The sequence below is a fragment of the Capricornis sumatraensis genome, chromosome 9 (genome assembly GCF_032405125.1).
Source record: "Capricornis sumatraensis isolate serow.1 chromosome 9, serow.2, whole genome shotgun sequence".
NCBI lineage: Eukaryota > Metazoa > Chordata > Mammalia > Artiodactyla > Bovidae > Capricornis > Capricornis sumatraensis.
Window position 1 is genome coordinate 107895991 of NC_091077.1, and position 21558 is coordinate 107917548.

Sequence of the window (21558 nt, forward strand, 5' to 3'; positions counted from 1 at the left end):
TCGCTGGATGGGGCTGCATTTGGAACTATAGATCTTGTTAAAAATGTTTCTTAATAGTCAAATTGTAAATGTCTTTAGATAAAATTTCCAGGATATTTGAGAAGTAGTAGGAAAAGGCAAAGAACTGAGTTGTCACAATTCTTGTTTGAAGACAACTTTATATGGATGTGTATACATTTGTTGTTTGATTATTGTCAATTTGTTCTTCAAAAAAATGGAATGATGAGCAGTCTTTTGGGAACGCATGGCTATTTTTGGCAGAATTCTTGTTAGTATTCATGATATTTCTGTAATTACCTCATTGCTCTGTAGGCTTTTGATGTAGTTTGTACTTGTGATTTTCTTTCTCTTAGTTTTGGGTGCTTAATGAAGAAGAAGCTTTAGATGAGATGTGAGAGAGTAAACAGACTTCCCTGCTGGCTCAGTGGCCAAGAATCCGCCTGCAGTGCAGGAGACCAGAGTTCAAGCCCTGGGTCGGGAAGATCCCCTGGAGGAGGGCTGGCAGCCCACGCCAGTGTTCTTGCCTGGAGGATCCCACGGACAGAGGAGCCTGGTGGGCTGCAGTCCCTGGGTCACAGAGGTGGATGGGCCTGAGCAGCAGCAGCAGAGAGAATAAAATTTTGATTCCGTATTAAAAGAAGATTACGTCCAACTTGCTAATGCTGTTTGGGTTTTTTAAATTAAAAAAAAATTCCTTAAATTCAAGATAAATTATAAGTAGTTGAATTAGATACTGTAATTGTTAAAGATGAATAAATGTTTTTCGGCTTTCTCATTTTTCTCATTGATATCTGAATTTGTACAGTTTTCAGAGTCTTTTTATCATTTCAATATTAGTGACTTTTTGAGTCTCATGTCCATTCAGTGGAATTTCACTAACTGAAAATATTTGGTAAATTTTTAGTTGTCTTTGTATGAATGAAACCCCTAAGGTTATACAAAATGCAATTGAGTATGACTGAGTTTAAATCAGACCTTTGTGATATATTTGTGTCTTAATTTAGGTTGGTTGAAGACCTTTGATGACTACTTTAGAGAGAAGACCCAGTATATTTTTAATAATATGGTTGTCAAGTTGAAAGAAGACCCCCGGAGAAAATTTATATGGTCTGAGATCTCTTACCTTTCGAAGTGGTGGGAAACTATAGATGTTCAGAAGAAGGATGCTGTTAAAAGGTTTGTTGTTTAAAATTATTGCTTTTTGAAATTAGGTAATATTAAATACATTAATTTTGCAATGAAATGTGTGGACTTTTCAGAAGGTGAAAATTCTTAGCTTTATAAATGAAGCTTAAAATATTTCTCCATATCCTTTTATTACCTTGATTCTGGTTCATTTCTGAAAAAGTGACCTGAAACTTCTCCATTGAAATTCTTATGTTCCAGCTTTGTCCTTGCAATGGAATTACTACATCAGAGGGGCTTACTGTTTTAAAGATTTTTTTGTGAAGCATATAAATCAGAGTGATCCGCTAAGGGTGGTTTCAGTGTATTCTTCGTTTAGAAATGCACCAGTTTCTCTGCATATTAGCAGATGAAATTCTCTGCGTATTTGCAGTGTAGTTCTTTCTAAAACATGTCAATTCAAGCATGGGAAAGTTTGCATTTTTGGTTGGTGATGGTGGTGCGTGTTTGCATTTTTGGTTGGTGATGGTTTTGCGTGTTTTCTTGTATGTGCAGGCGGAGCTTTTTGCGAGCTGCTTGATCATGTGTTTTCCTTACTGATTTCTGAGAGTGTTACGCACACATGTGAACCCTTATTTTTTCTGAAGCTTTAAATTTCTTCTTAATTGTTAGTGTTTGACAAATAGACTTCGAAAGTTTTTATGTAGTCTAATGTGTTAATCTGTTTTCTTGATACTGGCTTTTCTGTCACACCCAAGTCTTACCCAGCCTAGGAGCGGATCTTTGCCCACCTCGAGTGTTTTTACTGCTCCCTTTTATAATTCTCCGGTTCATTCTTGACTGTGGTGTGATGGGGCTTTTGCTCTGCTGTCTCCCTCCTCTCGCCACCCGCCCGGCTTCCGGGAGTTTGAGGTCTGTCCTAGCATAAGCTACTTTTTTCACTTGCTTAGTGTCCAGTGTGCACCACTTGCGGCATCACTTCGTGTGTTAAGTACCTTACAGGTGATAACTGATCATCTTTGCAGTAATCCTGTGTAGTGAGTCCAGTGAGTGTCCTGATTGTACAGTTGGGGTCACCCAGCTAGACGTGCCACACTGCTTACCATCCAGGCCAGCCTCAGCCCCATAAGCTATCGCCTTACACATTCATTCTTTCCACTGACTTGAAGTGCCATCTTTATTGTATTTAAATAAGCATTGATTTCTGGGCTTTCTGACCTCTTTCATAGACTTTTCCGTGTAACTGTAATTGTTGCAAGCTTATGAGGTGTTTCAGTAACAGAAAGTTTAAATCTTCCCTTATTTTTCTTTATTGAAAAGTTCTTTTAATGAGTGACTGCTTAATTTTCCCAGAGAGCTTTGGAATTAATTTTTCCTACTCTGTCCCCCAAAAAAGGGGGGAAGATTTTGAGAGGTATTGACCTAAATGTTTAAAGGTATTTACGGGAGAATTGGCTTTCCATTATTATCTATCTATCAGACATTTTTTCTTCCCTGATAGCATCCTTAAAATGCTCACAAGAGTGGTCAGAAGATGTCAGGAGTGAGGGCTGTAGGCTCTGAGAGGCCTGCACGCACCAGGAGTCACTGTGGCACCCAGAGCTTGAGCTCTTCCTTGCTTGCAGTGTGTGGCCACAGGAGGCGGTTGTCAGCACAGCCTTCCAGTCAGTCACGGCAAGCTGGGATTCCAAGACACTTCATAAGATGCATTGACTTTTTAAGGTGAAATGTTAGCAGCCAGTTTAGATTACCATGCACACATACACATCCTTAGTTAAAATCAAGCTGCCCACTGGTTTGCAACTTTTCAAAAATTAAGAACTGCCCTGTAACACTCTATGGAATTGGTGCTTGTCAGATATGTAATTTTTTTTTTTAACTAAGTTTAAAGACAAATTTTCTGTCTGTCTAGGTCTTATGTTGCTTCTTGAATATAAATAATGCTTTATAGTTTCTTAAATTATTATTTATAGCGTTTTACTTAGATTGTGCAGATTTTAAGGCTTTATTCCATCTGTAGGTTCCTTTCCTTATTATTTGGTGGGACCTGATTATTTTTTATCTTGATTAGATTGGCTGAAGCTCTTACTAGCTTCATTTGTTTTGCGCCCCCACTTGTTTGCTAAAACCTTTTTTGCACTTTACTGATACTTGCTCTTGACTTTTCTGTTTTTATTTAATTCCTTCTGCCTGTTTTCTAACTAATGCTAAGTGGCCCAGTTGATTTACTTGAACAAGAAATATTTCTCTCTGTGTTTGCCTTTTAGCACTGCTCTTAACTAGCATTCACATTTTTATGTGTTATTTTGTTAATATGATATTTTTCCTAAATCATCTGTAACTGTATTATTGTTTGCGTTTGCCATATATCTGGGTGTGTATAACTTATTGTTAAATTTTTCATCTATCAATTCAAATACTTTTCATCTTCTCTATTCTGCTCTTACTAATTAGTTTTTATTTCATTTCCTTATAATTCAGCTATCTAGTTGCCTCTGGTCTCTCTTTGGCATATGCTTTTAGTTTTTTTGTTACATTTGCTGCATTTTATGCGATTTTTTTCAAGGTTTTTTCTTCCCACTTCACATTCGGTTATCGGTCATGTAGAGCCTATTATTTTTGGCTTCAAGTGCATGGTTTTAACTATGCTTTTTAATTACCCTTTAGCTCTGGATTCTTTATATTGTTGTTTATGTGTCCAAACGTCTTCTCTTCTTTTTTTTAAACCCATCCCATGAGGAATAACGTATCCACACCTGGAATCTGTTTCGAAACAGAGAGTGTGCCTTGAATCGCATCCCTTCCTTTTCTGACCGGACACTGCTGCCATCGCATTTCCCTGGTTTCCGTTTAGGAAACGGTCTCCAAACACAGAAGTCACACCTTTCATTTTCCTGCCCCAGGTCAGACAGGTCAGCTGTTATCTGAGCGCAGCTGGTCAGTCTATTATTTCCCAGGGTTTTCAGTCCTTGGACAGTGACGTGAAGGTAGGCAGGTGAAAGGAAGGGAACGGATGGAGGGAAGCTTGGGGCCACCCCTTGTAGCACGGGTTGTTCGCAAGAGGCTTCCTGCCCTGGGGCAGCCCCTGTGTGCCTGTGGCGTGCCTCCTCAGTGTTCCCAGGCCTCTGTTGAGCCTGGGCTTGTAGCTGGCCCTCAGTCCTGGGTGCCCACGGCAGCCCCCGGTACATTTCCCGTTCAGAGTCAGTCAGTGCTGCTTGTGGGCAAGGAGCTGGCTGACGTGCTGCTGTGTTCAGTCACTCAGCTGTGCCCTGCTCTTCATGACCCATAAGCTGCAGCACACCAGGCTTCCCTGGCCTTCACCATCTCTCTGAGATTTCTCAAACTCATGTCCACTGAGTCAGTGACGCTATCTGACCATCTCACTCTCTGTTACTCTTTTCTCCTCTTGTCCTCACACTTTCCCAGCATGAGAGTCTTTTCCAAAGAGTTGGCTTTTTCAATCAGGTGACCAAAGTATTGGAGCTTCAGCTTCAGAACCAGTCCTTTCAGTGAATATTCAGGGTTGATTTCCTTTAGGATTGACTGGTTTCATCTCTTTGCAGTCCAAGGGACTCTCGAGTCCTTTCCAGCACCAAAGTTTGAAAGCATCAATTCTTTGGTGCTCAGCTTTCTTTATGTCCAACTCTTACATCCATACATGACCACTGGAAAACCATAGCCTTGACTAGACGGACCTTTGTTGGCAAAGTGATGTTTCTGCTTTTTAGTACACTGTTGAGATTTGTCGTAGCTATTCTTCCAAGAAGCAAGCATCTTTTGATTTTGTGGCTGCACTCACCGTCTGCAGTGATTTTAGAGTCCAAGAAAATGAAATCTGACACTGTTTCCACATTTTCTCCATCTGTTTGCCAAGAAGTGATGGAACCGGATGCCATTATCTTTGTTTTTTGAACGTTGAGTTTTAAGCCAGCTTTTTCACTCTCCTCTTTCACCTTAATCAAGAGATCTTTAGTTCTTTACTTTCTGCCATAAATAAGGGTGGTGTCATCTGCATATCTGAGGTTATTGGTATTTCTCCTGGCAATCTTGATTCCAGCTTGTGCCTCCTCCAGCCCAGCGTTTCACTTGATGTACTCTGCATAGAAGTTAAATAAGCAGGGTGACAAAATGCAGCCTTGACATACTCCTTTCCCAGTTTTGAACTAGTCCGTTGTTCCATGTCCATTTCTAACTGTTGCTTCTTGACCTTTATACAGGTTTCTCAGGAAGCAGGTCAGGTGGTCTGGTATTCCCATCTTGTTAAGAATTTTCCACAGTTTGTGGTGATCTACACAGTCAAAGGCTTTATCAGAGTCAATGAAGCAGAAGTAGATGTTTTAGCTGATATATTTCTCCTCAAATCCTTTGTTGGAGAGCAGAGTTCCAGAAAGAAAAAAAAAAAAGACGCATAGTTTTGCTCCCATTATTTTAAATTCTGAGCTTATACTAAGTGGCATTACTGATAGAATTTTTTTTTGACTGCTAGTGTAATGGTTATGCAATGGTTTATTTTTCCCTTTTTGAAGATGAATCTATGGATTAAATATCTGTAGCTCAATTTGCAAGCTAGCTGTTGCAGAGAAGAACCTGTTAATTCTAGCAGAGTTCTCTGTGAGCTTTATTGTCCCTGAAGAATACCAATTGATGATGGGAATTTAACAGAAATACAGCTCAAGTGATCTTCATAATACGTGCTGGCAACGACTTGTTTGAGTCTTCCCCCTGTGGTAGCAGGATTCAGCTCTATAAGCTTTTTAAAGTGAGAAATCCAGTTAACCACAAGGAGACTCATGCAGACAACATCTACCTTCTTTATTCACGTGACTCACTTTAATCAAGCAGAGTCATGGTTCCTACCTGTAACACAGATACAGTGGGTTTAAAAGAAGCTGCCTTGTTACAATCAGCCCATTTTCTGTCTACTCTTGTTTTATTTTGAAAATAACTGGTATGTTAACATTCTTTTCGCTTTCTAAACTTCGTATTTGAATATTTTTTACCTAAATTCAGTTTAAATACTGTGTGGTATTTATAACACATAGAAGTGTGGACCCTTATTCAAATAGCTGAAACGTTAGCCTTAGCATTTCCTTTGACTGTCACCCAGCATGTTCCATATTCATTTCCCCTCTGGGCTCTGAGATAGTGAAAGGGTTTTTACATAGCATTTGCTTCTGCTATTGAGACCAGTGTTCAAGTGAGAAGCCCATTGAACTGTTGGAACCTAGAATAGTTTCTGTGTTTGCCGGTATCTTGACCAACTTCTCTATGTGGACCTCTGATATGAAATAAGGCTCCAAATGTATGTATTAGATATTGTCTTGACCACGTTTCTGGATTGCATTGCTTTGCCAAGCCTGCAGTCTTTCATCTTTCTACCATTCCCTTACATCTTTTTTCCCTAGGTTTATAGTTAAGTAAACCTTCTACCCTGTCCTAGTAACTCTCTCTGCTTATTGAAATCAGAGAAATGTTTGAGGTTGCTTTCTTAAATAATACAACTGCAAACATATTGCAAACTTACATACATTCTTTATCTTGAGCTCACTTGGAAAAATAACCTTTAAAGTTCTTACACTAGCTAGTTTATTATACATTTTATACAGGTCAGATTTTATGGTGTTTAACCAAAGGCTGCTATAAAATTTGCAGAGCAGTGAGAAGTTACAATGTGTCTTGTGATGTTCAGAGTAAACTGCAGGTTTGGATCGAATTTGGAGCCTAAAGATACATAGCGTTTCATCAGAGGAGTCAAAGCAGCGCCTGCTGTCCCAGATGACTTTGGTTCTAGTAGGGAAGCGGAGGTGTAGGCTTATTTCAGGAAGTACCTACTCCATCCCGGCACCGCCCTCCAGTCCCGGCTCCTCCCTGCCCCCTCTTTCAGTTCATGGTTGGCTTCCGCTGCAGAGACGGCAGAAGCCTGGGGCAGAAGCCTGGGGCGCTGACGAGTGCTCGTCTGTGGGTGCTTTCCAGCCCTCCGGGGGGTTTCTTGGCAGCGCTGATGCTGTGCGCCTTGTTTTGTCTTCTGAGGCCCCGAGCTCTTCTCCAGCCCCAGGTGTGTGTGGCTGAATGGAGCTTTCTCCTCCCCCTGGGGACTCCCTCCTCTGCCCCTTATTACACATTCCAGCTCTCACCTGTGGGCAACGGCTGCTTCTCCTCTTCAGTCTGCGGGCGACGCCACAGTGTGCAGGCTGCTTCCACATCTAAAGTTCCAACCTCACTTTCTCTTCTTCCCTAGTTGAGGGTAGGAGTAACAGCTAACACTTACTGAGCGGTCACTCTACGCAGTGTGGAAGGCGTATTCTCAGCAGCACTATGGACTCGTTCAGCTGGTCCTAGATCGTTCCTGTGTGCTGAGATCCTGCATTATCCTCATTCTCCTGCTGAGGAAACCAGGGCAGAGGGGGTCAGGAGTGTGCCTCGGGTCCCAGCGTATGAGCCTGCCCGTGTCTCTCCTTGGCTTCAGATGCCTCAGTGACATCCAGCGTCCAAAGGCCCAGCGCGGCCCCTCCGCTGGGCACGCCCTTGCTCTGGCCCGGTTCCTGCTCGCCTGTCTGCCCTTCCCTCCGTCACTTCTCCCCTCACACCCCGCTCTGAGCCCTGCTGAACCGCGTGGATGTCCTCAGTCACGGTTACTCTCTCCTTCTTAGAAATTTGCTCATGAGTTGAGCTGAGAATTTTTTTTTCCCGTTTGTGTATTGGATAATCTCAATGCTGTTTATTCTTTAAGATTCAACTGAAATATTACCTCACCTCCAAAGCCTTCCCTTATTTTCTCCATCATCTATTCAGCAAGTATTTACTGTGCCAGATTCCAGGGATACAAGAAATGAATTAGATTTACCTGGTCCCAGCCCTCAGGGCAGGGGAGGGAAGACAATGTAATTAACACAGTATGGCAATAAAGTCTTTCCTTCTGTGGAAACAAGGGGGTCTTGGAAAGCTTCCTGAAGCAAGTGATATTCAGGTTAAAACTGGAAAGGCTATTAGAATAGCCAGTAGCAGAGGGTGGGGAAAGGATTCCAGGTTATGGGAGGAGAATTGTGATTATGGGACAGGATTAGCAAGAACAAGGCCTGTTCAGACGCCTGAAAGAAGAGAGCAGGGGAGGGTATGTGTGCAGGGGCTGAGCAGGTGTAGTCTTCAGGGAGATGCAGATTAAAATTGCTACAAGGTGCTATCCAAAACCCCTGAAAGGGCTACAGTCAAAAGGGCTGACAGCACCAAGGCTTGGGGAGAGTGTGCGGCGACTGTAACTCTCTTACACTGCTAGTGGGAATATAAAACAAGAAGTCCACTTTCTGAAAGGCTGCCTGAGTTTCCCAAAGGTAAATATTCATCAGCTTTCCAAGACCTGCTTGTTTCCATAGAAGGAACCGCTTGCTGCGATGCAGTTCTCACTCCACTGTCGTGCCTGCCCTGCTCTCAGGGCTGAGACCAGGTAAGTCTAACTCCTGGGGCTCCCTCCTAGAAATTTATCGGAGAAAAGTAGAGACATGTTCACAAAAAAGACTTACATAGACATTTTCATAGCAGAATCTCTTACAATGACTTCAGACTGGAAACAGTCCAAATATCCATCAACAGAATAATGAATTAAAATTTTGTGCCATATTTAAACAATGAATTACCACTCAGCAATGAAAAATAATGGTACTGAAATATACAGAAATATGGATGAATCTAACAAACATGTTAGCAAAAGGATCCTGACAGCCAAGCATGTTGTGTAACTCTGTTTTATGAAGTCTGAGAATAGCTAAGCTAATCTGTTGGGATATAAGTCACAAGGTAAGAATGTCCTTTTTTGGTTGTTATTGTTGGGGGGAATTGATTGGAAAGGGTAGAAGGGACATCTCTGAATAGCTTATGTCTTATTTTTGGTAGTAACGGGTACAATTTTGGGCAGTAACGGGTATAAACAGTTGTCAAAATACATCAAACTACGCACATGTATATTATGTGTTGCTCTGTCTCAATTATAAATACTTTAGCAAAAATGATCAGCCATAACATAATGATATATGTCTATGTATTGACATAGAAAGATGTTTATGGTATATAGTATTAAGTAAAATAAACTGGTTAAAAACTATTCTACCATAACCTTTTATGTCTTTATAGAAGGACATTAAGAGTGAGTTTTTCAATTTTATTCTTCAGCCTCATGTATTTTCTGATTTATTTGAATGAAAATTTTATTGTTTTTATTTTTTAAAAATGAGAAAATGAAATACTATTTATTATACAATGAAATATTTAAAGTATATCTTACTGAAATTTTACAGAAACTATTAGTTAAACCATCTAATATGATAAATATTCTTAAATGAAATTTCATGACTATTTTATGCTATAGTTTTGTTTGTTTTTAGTGCTTAAATCAGGGTAGTATGGCATTTGTAGTTTAGAAAAAAGTTTAATTCATATTTTAACATAAGTCTGAACATATCAAGGGTACACAGTGGAAGGTAAGGTGCTGGCTGCTGTTTCTTTGTCATCTGACTCTTCCCAGGAGGCAGCTATTGTGATCAGGCATGTATGATTTATGGAGAAATAGGAAAAGATACGTTCCTGTACATATGTGCAGACACATCCATGTGTGTCATGCGGATGCTAGCCTGCCACGCACACTGTGCTCTGTTTTGAGTGCACCTTTTTTATTGTAGTCTAATGTATATGACCTAAAGTTTATCACTTGGTATTTCTGTGTGTGGCGTTTGCTGGCATTACATACGCTCACATAGCTTTGCAGCACACCCATCGCCCGTCTCCAGAACTCTCTCCTCGCCCTGGATTGAAGCGCTGCGCCTGGTGCACAGTCGCTCCCCAGCCCCTTCACGCTGGCCTGGCAGTCACCGTTCTGCCTCTGTCTCTGCCAGGCTCACTCTGTAGGTGGAATCAGACAACGCTTGTCTTTCTGTGTCTGCCTATTGCACTCACCATAATGTGTTTGAGGTCCGTCCGTGTTGAAGCATGTGTCGGTTGCCTTCTTTTCCAGGGCTGAATAGCATTCCATGGCATGAATATGCTGTGTTTTGCTTATTCATTAATCCGTCAGTGGACATTTGGATTGTTTCTACCTTTGGGCTGTTGCAAAAATGCTGCTATGAACATGAGTATATAAACACCAGTTTGAGGCCTTACTTTCAGGTCTTCTGTGTGTATACCCAGAAGTGGAATTGCTAGATCCTATAACAGTTCTGTGTTTAATTTTTCGCAGAACTCCCACACTGTTCTCCATACTAGCTGCATCATCTCACATTGCCACTAGTAGTGCTTGAGGTTTCCAGCTTCTCTGCATTTCTTACCAACACCTGTTTCCTGTTTCTCTTTTCTTTCTTCCTTTCTTTTTTATAATAGCCATCCTAATGAGTTTTGTACCATGCTTTTTAAACTTGATGTGTCTCAGAGAATCTTTCAGGAAACTTTCTTTTTTAAAGACTGTATAAAAGTCTTTGTTATGAGTGGGCCTTAATTTAACTTCTCCTGATTAATGGCCCTGTGTTTTCTTTTCCGGTCTTTCGTGAATGCATGGAGTATATCTTTATCTTTAGTGTATACAGTCGACCCTTGATAGTCCTCAGAGGATTGGTTGCAGAGCCTGCCCCGGATACCAAAATCCTTATATGAAATTGAGTAATATTTGCATTTAACGTATACACATTTCTCCTGCATACTTGAAACCATCTCCAGATTACTTATAATATTTAATACAGTGTCAATGTTATGTTAATCAGTTCAGTTCAGTTCAGTTGCTCAGTCATGTCTGACTCTTCAGGACCATGTGAACCACAGCACGCCAGGCCTCCCTGTCCATCACCAACTCCCGGAGTCCACCCAAACCCATGTCCATCGAGTCAGTGATGCCATCCAACCATCTCATCCTCTGTTGTCCCCTTCTCCTCCTGCCCTCAGTTTTCCCCAGCATCAGGGTCTTTTCCAGTGAGTCAGCTCTTTGCATCAGGTGGCCAAAGTTTTGGAATTTCAGCTTCAGCATCAGTCCTTCCAATGAACACCCAGGACTGATCTCCTTTAGAATGGACTGGTTGGATCTCCTTGCAGTCCAAGGGACTCTCAAGAGTCTTCTCCAGCACCACAGTTCAAACACATCAATTCTTTGGCACTCAGCTTTCTTCACAGTCCAGCTCTCATATCCATACATGACTACTGGAAAAACCATAGCCTTGACTAGATGGATCTTTCTTGGCAAAGTAATGTCTCTGCTTTTGAATATGCTATCTAGGTTGGTCATAACTTTCCTTCCAAGGAGTAAACGTCTTTTAATTTCATGGCTGCAGTCACCATCTGCAGTGAATTTGGAGTCCAGAAAAATAAAGTCTGACACTGTTTCCACTGTTTGCCCATCTGTTTGCCATGAAGTGTTAATAGTTGTCCATATAATGTCAGTGCTATGTAAGTAGTTGCTAGTGTGTGACAAATTCAATTTTTGCTTTTGGGACTTTTTGGAAACCTTTTCTTTTTAAAATTTTCCTTCAGAAGTTGGTTCAATTTGTGGACACAGAACCTGCGGATATGTAGGGCTGACTGTACAGTGCTTTTGTTTGTTTTTATCTATTTTCTGACTTCATTTTAATGAGCATAGATAAAAGTATATATGCATTCTAAAATTTGATAGTTATTGCTAGTCTTAAGTAACAATATCTTTTTCTAAACATCCTTGACATCACAGTGTGTTGTACAACTTTTTGATCTCATTGAAGTTTTAATTTGCATTTCCTCATGAGTGACGTTAAACTTCTTTTCATTTTTAGCAGCTTGTTATTTCTGAAATATCTGCTTCATATCTTTTGTTTGCATTTCTTTGGGGTTGTTGGTAGTCTTTTCTCATAGGAACACCGAGATTTAAATGGTTAGCAAAACAGGTATGCTTCCTGCCTTCGTGAGCCTGTAGCCTACTGGGGGACGAAGACCGTGAACATGAAAACGTGTTATTGAACTTTGTGAGAAGTGCCATGAAGGGAACTTTGTGAAAAGTGCCATGAAGGAAACTTTTGGATTTTATGCAAGATAACAATTTAGGTGGGGTTTGGGTGGAGTGTGTTGGCCAGAGAGGGCTCCTAATGGATGCATCATGAGCCAGTGAGGCAAATACTGGGAGAGGGTCCTCCAGACAGAGAGAGCATAGACTGCAAACTCAGAGACAGGATGCGGCTGGAGTGAAGTGAGGAGGAGATGAGGACAGATGACTCTCTGGCCGTTTGCCCCTCATATGTCCTCTAAAGATACTCAGAAGAATACGGTAAGTTTCCCGAATTATTCTCTGAGGAGTTTTAAGACAAAATTTATTTTTACTCTCCTATTAGTTACTCCTCATGAAAGGCATATGGATCAGATCATCTGATGAGCAAATGTTTTAAAATTATTAATTGATTCATTGGGAGCCTCCATCTTTTTAAATTTCCCTTTAACTAGTTTTTTATTTGAGAATGAATCCCTGTGTATCATCATGTGTAATTTCATATTTCCCTGGATGTATGATTACAAATTCTACCTGTTTTGTCTTGTGACATTAATTTGTGATTCTTTGATGCCGGCAGAATGATGCATTGTTTGCTACTAAGTTATCTGTAACAGTTTCCCCCTTAGGGGAAGAAAGCTCTGTGCGTCTGTCCTTCTGTGTGTGACCAGAGTCTGAATGTGCGGTGTGTCTACGTGGGGAGAGGGACCCTCAGAGAAGAGGGCTTGCCGCTCTTCGCAGCACAGTGAGCTGTGACAGAGATGCTCAGCTTACTTTTGATCAGTATCTTCTATAGCCTCTTATATCAAGCTTTCAAGCAGAGAAATTGTAGAGAGAAGTGCATAGTGGCTTACAGATCAGCTATTTCAAACCGTGAAATAAGGGTGTTGTTAGTTGTGACAGTTAGTGCCTGGTTTCCTATTTTCTGGACTTGCTGCATGTACATACGCCTTTCTCTCCGTCTCTTTCCTTGTCTTTCCATTTGTTTCTAGATCTGTTTATTAGGAAATGTTAGGAAGGGCATTCATGCAAAACATTAACCAGCAACCAGAGACTGTCTTGGCAGAAATTAAACAATGAGACCCTCTGAGGTGGGCATGGCATTTTCGATTTTTCATTTCCTTTTTTTTTTTCCCCCAAAGTGATAATAGTGGTTGTTATTGGGGAATTAGATCTGGTGATTCTGTTTACAGTTTTCTTCATCCTTTAAGTGTTATCATTAGAACAGTAGGCATTGCTCTCCTAAAAGTAGTGGAAGGAGTATGCTTGTCTGCTTGTTTTTCAGAAAGAACCTTTTATTGGAGCACAGTTGATTCCAGTGACGTGTTAGTTCCAGGTATACAGCAGAGTGACTCAGTCACGCGTGTATCTGTGTATGACTACGTGTATGCGCTTTCAGATTCTTTTCCGTCGCAGGTTATTGTGAGATGTGTGTTTCCCTGTCCGTACACTAGGTCCTTGTTGCTGTACTGCCCTGACAGTGGCAGGGGCGTGGCTCAGTTCACGCTTGCTGAGTGCTAAGTGAATGGAAATACCACCTGGGAGCACCTGTATTTGCTCTAAGTAGCGTCTTCTCTGTTTTCCGTTACTTGATTTTAAAAAATTATGAAAGTGTCAAATGTACAGCTTGCAGTCTGTCTTAACTTTGTTTGGTTCTGTAACAATGGCAGTTTTAAATATGGTGCTTTTTGTAGGATAGCATGGCCTTTCTGCTATTGCCTATGAAGATTTTTCCTAGTTAGTTCCTGGAGTGTTATTTCTACACGACTGTCAGGACTGCGGTTTGTCCCCGTCACTGCACGGTGCTGGTGGCTGCTGCGCTTCGTCGGGCCATTGGTTCCGTGTTTATGTGGCCCGTCTTGTTCTGTCATCCCCAGATGCTTCTGGGGTGCTTGTTGCGTGTGCCCCAGGAGTCAGGGGTGTGCTGGCACGTTTGTGTACTGCCGCAACTTTTATGTGTGTGGGGGTCTTTTTTTTTAACTGGTCAAGGGGCAGTTTTGTTTAACACAGTGAGTATATTATATTAAGCCTGACCTTCCTGCCGGTAAGACTGTCTGGTTTATAATCCGGTTTTCAGCATTCACATGTATGGACTAGAGAGGGAACTAGTGCTCACTAACCTGGGAACTAGTGCTCACTAACCTGGGAATCTGGCCAGGCGTCCACTGATTGTCACATTGCTTTCTGTCTTAAATCATGCTGTCTGTCCTCTCCCATTCTGTCCTGTGGGTTAGAGAAACTGTGCTAAGAAGAGCTAAAACCTGTGTTCTTCCTGGCTTGCTGTCACGACGCGACTTAGGCCTCTTGTGGCCGCCTCCTGTAGCTTTGTTAAAAATCTGTCTGAGCCACTGCACATTCAGCTCTTTGTCCTCCGTGACAGAGCATCTTGACTCTCTTATGAGCTTGTTTCAAATCGCTCTGAAGATTCGAAAAACTAACTGTAATCCATGCTTCCCCAGTAATTTAATAACTATTTTAATAATATTTGTAAAATTTATTTCTCAACTTTATATTCTGACCCACTGATGTGTCTGTCTCTTAAGTTGCAGTTATATGGTAGCTTTTTAAGCTGTAAAAATGCCTTTTACCAAGCAGAGGCACGGTTGCTCTTCATCACTCTTTCCTAGGTTGTTTCAGGATATAGTCACAGATTTATTTTTATCTTTAACATTTCTTATTGCCTCAGTTTCCTCTTACATTTTCCTTCCACTTGTTCCTTAACTCCTTTGACTGTTTTCTGCAAGCTTCCTGCCCTTTTCTGTTTCCTCTTTGCGACGTTTCTTCAAGGTGTAGTCTGTGTTTCAGCCTTTTCCCCTGAGCTTAGTTCTCTTTCTCGTTAGTTTCCTTTGACTGCCTCATTGTTGCATCTAATAGCCTTATCCAGATTTATCCGTATTACATTGTAAATTGTAAAGTGCTGCCCTCCTCAGCTGAACTGCCCTGTGTGTGAACAGCGCCTCTGCTAGCCACCTAGGGTCCGAGCCCCACACCGCATGTGCTCTCTCTTGCTTCAGGCACTTCTTGATTCCCGCTGCTGCTTCCTGAAGCGCCTCCTCGCTCTCCTTCCTTGTTCATTTTTCATATGTGAACCACATTCCAGATCACGTCACTTCATGCCTACGTTATTCACACCCCGTTTTAGCTGGCCCTTCCCTGTCCAATTTATTCGCCTATGTCTGTGCGCTTCAGCTAATCAAAGACTTCATGTTAATACTGGTTTTAAACTAAGAATGTCATTCACGCATTCCCTGTTCATCTAGCAACAGAGTGCCCATTACATGCCAAGTAAGTTTCTCGGTGCTGGGCCTGGAAAAGTGAACAAAGCAGCAGGTCCTGGTCCCTGCTGTCCTGGGGCTTATATTGGAGCGGTTGGTAGGACAAGGAAGAATGGGTATCCTGGAGACTTCTGGGGGTGGGTTTATTTGAGCTGAGAAAGGAAAGACAGGAGATAATAGGTAAGAAAATTATGAAAAGCAGGTAAATGAGCAGCGGCCTTCATGCCTCCCCTGTATTACAGATGGGATAGTCTTTAAAATAATCCCTGTGTACAGATGAGGATTCAGTCTCTAATCTCAGCAGCATCTCAGGCATCATGGGGAGGGGAAGGGGTAAAGTATTCATAAATGGAGTTGAAGAAATTCAATATCATGATTATTTGCTGGGTTGGCTGTTTCTTGGAGCCCATTTATGCCTATGGGACAGGAAATATGTAGCAAAATAAAACTGGCAGAAATAGGTGAAAAATTCCATTGTCTGAGTGTTTGGGTTTTTTTTTCCCATTTAACCTTAATAGTATTTGAAAGGTCAGGGCAAGCTCAGGATGAAGGGTCAGGGCAAGGTCAGGATGAAAGGTCAGGGAAAGGTCAGGCGTGCTGAGGCATGCCCGGGCATGTCGGGACATGCCCCGGCAGAGGGCGCTGCAGACACACCCCGGAGACGGGCCGGCAACCAAGCCGGCCAATCAGGAGCCGACAGGAAGCCCTCGCCGTCCAATCAGGAACCGACACGGAGCCCTTGAACACCAATCACCGCTGAGCCCGCGTTTTCTTCCTTATATGGGAGCCCCCGCCCGGGCTATAAAACCCCTTCCCCACCCTTCACACCTCGCAGACTCCACAGACTCCTTTTACCCCGCTGACTCCCTTTGCTTCGCAGACCCCCCCCTCGCTCCCCTGCTTATCCGCCCCCGGGAGTTCTGCCCGAGAGCGACCGCCCAAAAAAAGGCCCTGTTCAACGGTCCATAGGGGTGGTTCCTTCTTCCCGCGGCGTTTCTTACAGTATTCAGATTAGTTCCTTTATAGTTTCTATTCTCTGTTCAGGAGAAGCACAGAATTTGTTTTGGCAGTTTCTTTGTGATATTTTCCAAAAGATGTGTTTACTGAAATACTGAGCTAAGGAGGTCAAGTTTTTGCATTTGATGGCTAGAGATGAAACTCTCAATCTTTCCTGACATCTCAGGCTTCCAAGCACCAGCCATAGGTATGAGGGGCTGGGGCTGGCCACGGCCTCTGGAGTGTGGCTACAGCAGGCGGTCAACAGAAAGAGAAGAGGAAGAGCGAGCCTTTAATGAAGTCCTGTTGGCAGGAAGACTGGGACAGAATCGCCTTGGGTTCCACTGTGTTCTTAAAGAGATACAGGTGTTAGGAATTCCCATCTTCTTTCTTGTAAGTTCTGATGTGGGCCTGTGAGAAGCGGAGAATCTGAGGTTTGACTGGATGTTTGGATTTCTTTAGATACAGTAATGAGCCATCATATTCTCCATGTGAGATTGCATTAGTGGGTGATCCCCATGGTAACACAGATGTAATTAATACCTTTTCATTTTACACAAGGAAATCATTCATTCACTCACTTTTGGAAATTGTGTCCTTATTCATTCTGTCATTGGTTCTGTGTTTGAAAAAATCAGATGTTTTGTTAATGCTGTAGCTTCTGTTACATGCTTTGTATAAAATTATTCATTCTTTATGCTTCTGGTCTGTCTTAGTTAAATTTGGCTTCATACTTGGCTGTTAAGTTATAGGTGTTCAGTGATGTTTATCCTTATTAAACCTGCTTTTCCTGCTGAAATTTTACAGCATTTTCAAAACCACCTGTCACACACTCAGAAGCCTGTGGCCCTTAAGATGTTTGCTGAAGTCCTTGACGTTTACACTTCCTGTTTAGTTTCCAGGTTTTTATTAGTGGATGATTTTTTCTTTCTCTGAGGAAGATCTCTTGTAACACTTTAGTTGTCTAGTTGCTTTGTGTGGTGAGAACCCAGTGAACAGATGATGAAAGTGTCAGAGCTTCTCACTCAGTAATGAACGGCGAGCCTCATCGCCTGTGTTATGACTGACTCTGGAGCAGGCGCTCCATAATGCCTCTGAGTCCCCAGAAGCTTTACCTCTATTATCATTCCTTTTGTAGTTACATGATTAACTCATTAATGCCAGAAGTGCTAAAGTAAATTCTGATTTTTCAGCATGAGGATGATGGAACAAATACTGTGCTTAAAATGACTGTACACCACTAAACACTCATCAAGCATACGCTCTGAGTAAAGCACTCTGCTTGGCGCTCAGCAAGACCCAGAAACGAATGAGACGTGGCTGCTGACTTCAGGAAGTGCTGTGGGAGATTATATCCTTCATGAAACAGAACTCCCAGAGTTGCCTGTGTGGCTCTGTCTTTAGGATGGGCTCCCTCAGCTGCCTCACCATGCGTGCTTCATCACCAGTGTCCCAGAGTTGAAATTCATTCACTGTTGGTTTTTTTTTTTAATTAGTGTAAATACCGGTTACATTTAAAGGCTATACCTAATGTTTATGATGTCTTACTTTTTTATTTCAACTTGTCTTAAATATGTTAATGTAAATTCTTTTGTTATTTTCTCCCTAGTTTGCTAGAAAATGGTCAGTTTGAAATTGTGACAGGTGGCTGGGTAATGCCTGATGAAGCTGGTGCACATTACTTTGCCATAATCGACCAACTAATCGAAGGACATCAGTGGCTGGAGACAAACCTAGGTAAGTAGCGGCGCCTTCCTCTGCCGTGCGCACTCTGCTAGGCGCTCTGCTTAGCTGCTCAGCCGTGTCCGGCTCTTCCCGACCCCGTGGACTGCGGCCCGCCAGGCTCCTCTGCCCATGGGGGTTCTCCAGGCAAGAACGCTGGAGTGGGTTGCCGTGCCCCTTTTCAGGGGATCTTCCTAAACCAGGGGTCGAACCCAGGTCTCCCACATTGCAGGCAGACTTTTTACGATCTGAGCCACCAGGGAAGCCCAAGAATCCTGGAGTGGGTAGCCTGTGCCCTCTCCAGGGCGTCTTCTGACCCAGGAATGGAATCAGGGTCTCTTGCATTGCAGGCAGATTCTTTATCACCTGAGCTCTCAGGCAAGCCCTGGTCGCTCACGTGGACTGCTTTGGGCTGTTCATTTTGGGGAAGGTGAGATGGGGTCTTTTATTTTTTTAATAATTCATTTTTCTAGGACTGATTATTACTGAATAATTTATTTTTCATTGAATTGTGTTTTTTGGATCATAAACTCAGTTATATAGGTATAACATGGTCACTTTAGGATCATCTACCTTGTTTTACCTGTTATTTTATCAATTTTGTTTATTAATTTTAGTATTTTCTCCTAAAAATATCCCACTGGAATTTTAATCATATATTAGTTAAGACTCTTGATTATAAAAGGCAAAAGCCTAATTGCCAGAGATGGGGCAGCTCCAGGGCAGACTGGACCCAGAGGACTTGGTCTGTGCTGCCTGGGTGCTGTCTGTCAGGCCTGCTCACCCTTGCCTCTCCTCCTGAGGAGCGCGATGGCCGGAGGCAGCCAGGACTCTGGTCTTCCTCGCCCAACAGAAGGAGCCTGCAAGTAATACCTTGCCTCACTGGCCCACACTGGGTTCTATGCTTATTTCCGAGTCAGTTTTTTGTGGCCATAGCTATAGGAGCTGAAATCACTGAGAACTGGTTAGTTTGATGGAAATGGTCTCAAGGAAAGAGAGATTTGAGGCAGGGCCAGCCTCACTTGAACCAGGTGACTGGGTCCTATAAGGGGAAGAGGATCCTGAACTGATGAAATCAGTTCACACAACTCGTAAGAACGTGGGACTAATTGAAACCTTCGTGATGTGTGGTGTTTGCACTGTGCATCACGGTATGTGGGGCTTCCCTGGTGGCTCAGTAGTAAAAAATCTGCCTGCCAGCACAGGAGATGTGGGTTCTATCCCTGGGTCAGGAAGATCCCCTGAAGCAGGAAACGGCAACCGACTCCAGTATTCTTGGCCGGGAAATCCCATGGACAGAGGAGTCTGGCAGGCTACAGGCCATGGGCTCACAAAAGACTTAATGACTAAAACAACAGCAAACAGCGTGTGTGTAATTGTGTTCAAATACTTCTCAGTACAATTTTGTAGTTTATAGTAAATATACATTTGCAGTTGAAATTATTTCTAGATATTTTATTATTTTAAAATATTTTTAAAATATTGTGTTAGAAATGACACCCTCCTACCCCATTAATATTGACTTTTTATTTTGGAATAATTTCAAATATAAGCATTCTAAGAGTACTACAAAGAACTCCCATAAAGCCCCCAATCACACTCACCAGGTATTAACATTTTGACACATTTACTTAATTTTTTTCTCTTTCCATGTTGTTATTGTTGTGATTCTTGTAGAGTAAGTTGTGGAGACCATACCTGTTCTGAAAAGAGTTAACGTGGCAGGTCAGATGTTGCTGTCCTTAGAAAGGTCTTGGTTGCAGGGTTGGTCTTTGGTGGGTGTCTGCAGAGTTGAATTCTTCAATGATGAGTAACTCGCTGCGTTTAAACTGCTTGTAAGCCCGGTGTAGTGTACGATAAACGCTTGTTTTCCTTCTGGGAGTCAAATCATATGAACTAGACAGGGAGTACCCACATGACCAGACTCCAGTGAAAGGCTTGGGTACAGTCTCTAGTGAGCGGCTTTGGCGGCCCGCCTTTCTGGTGTTGTCAGCATTCACTGGTGCAGTAACTGACTCTGTCTGGGTAATCCGTCAGAGAGGGCGCTCTTAGGAGCCTGGGCCTGGTGCCTGTGGGCTCTGCCCTGTGTGCCTTTTGTTTCTGCTATTTTTCTTTGTATCTTTTCACTATAATAAATCATAGCAGTGAGTATGACTTCATGTTGGGTGCTGTAAGTTTTCTTAAAGAAGTCTGGGGTGGACTTAGGGACCCCCTACTTAGTGTCACTTTTCTTAAATATTGAGTTGGCCAAAAATTTCCTTCAGTTTTTAAGTAAAAATAAAAGACACTTTTTTTTTTTCATCAGGAACTTTATTGAACAAAGTATTCACCATTTTGTTCCATTACCTTCTGCCATTTTTCAGGCAACTTTATAATTCCATTTTCCCAAAACTTTTTGTCTTTTTGAGCAAAGAACTGTTCCAGGTGCCTTTTTATAGTCTTCCAAGGAATTGAAACTTTTTCCATTAAGAGAATTTTGTGAAGACTTCAGTAAGTGGATCTTGTATATTTCTTCTTTATGTTCAGCTTTTATGGATGTGTAACTTACATGCAGTGCAGCATAGAAGTCTTAACTGTGGAGTTCTGACAGCTGTATATACCCATGTCACCCCGTTTTCATCATTCTAGAAAGTTCCCTCCTTCCCCCACCCCCTGAATTTCTCCCTGCAGCCAAGTGCTCTGCGTTGCTATCACTGTAGATTACTTCCACTGACTTAGGGGTACCACTTTTGGGTCTGCCTTCTCTTGCTCAGCATAGACTTTTTTCTTACTGTATTGTAGGTAACTACCGCTTTGCATACCGTGGGATCCTCTCAGTCACCGTGTGCAGCAGTTTGTGGTGTTGTCACAGAGTTGTGTAGCCGTAACTACCACCTGCTTTAGAACTTTATCAGCATCCCCAAAAGGAACCTCTTGTTCGTTGCTAGTCACACCCCTCTCTGGCTCCTTCCTTCTCTGCCCTAGGCGCAGGGACCACTCATCTCCTTAGTGGAACACTCACGCACACGCAGATTTGGCTGCTCTGGACATTTCACGTAAACAGCATCGTACAACATGGGCTTTTGTGACTAGCTTTTTTACTTGGCGTAATGTTTTCCTGGTTTATCCACAGTGTGTCTCAGGGGTTTGTCCCTTTTTAATGACTGGATAATGTCCTGTTGTGTGGATATACCGTGTTTGTTTCTCCGTTGTTTTTCCTCCTTCAGCGAGTGGGCATTTGCATCGCTCTCCTTTTCAGCTGCTCTGGGCACTGCTGCTGCGCACGCTTGTGTAAGTTCCGTGAGGACAGAAGTTCCCTTTTTCTGGATGCATACCTAGGAGCAGAGTTTATGGGCACATTCGAGGACGTGAACTTCCTGACTGTGGCCCTGCCTGTAGTGAGGACTGCAGTGGGGACACCTGCACTGCTCTCAGTTTTGTTTGCTGAACAGTTTGGAGCAGCTTGTTTTGGATACTTTT

General features: G+C 42.4%; 1 protein-coding gene across 1 annotated transcript in view; it reads left to right on the forward strand.

The window, feature by feature from the left end:
• MAN2A1 (mannosidase alpha class 2A member 1) overlaps positions 1–21558 on the forward strand; it is a 197526-nt gene that overhangs the window by 64681 nt on the left and 111287 nt on the right. Inside the window, exons 4-5 of the mRNA XM_068979768.1 lie at positions 1005–1176; positions 17987–18114. Coding sequence (XP_068835869.1) covers positions 1005–1176; positions 17987–18114 — 300 coding nt within the window. The remainder of the gene's footprint in view (positions 1–1004; positions 1177–17986; positions 18115–21558) is intronic.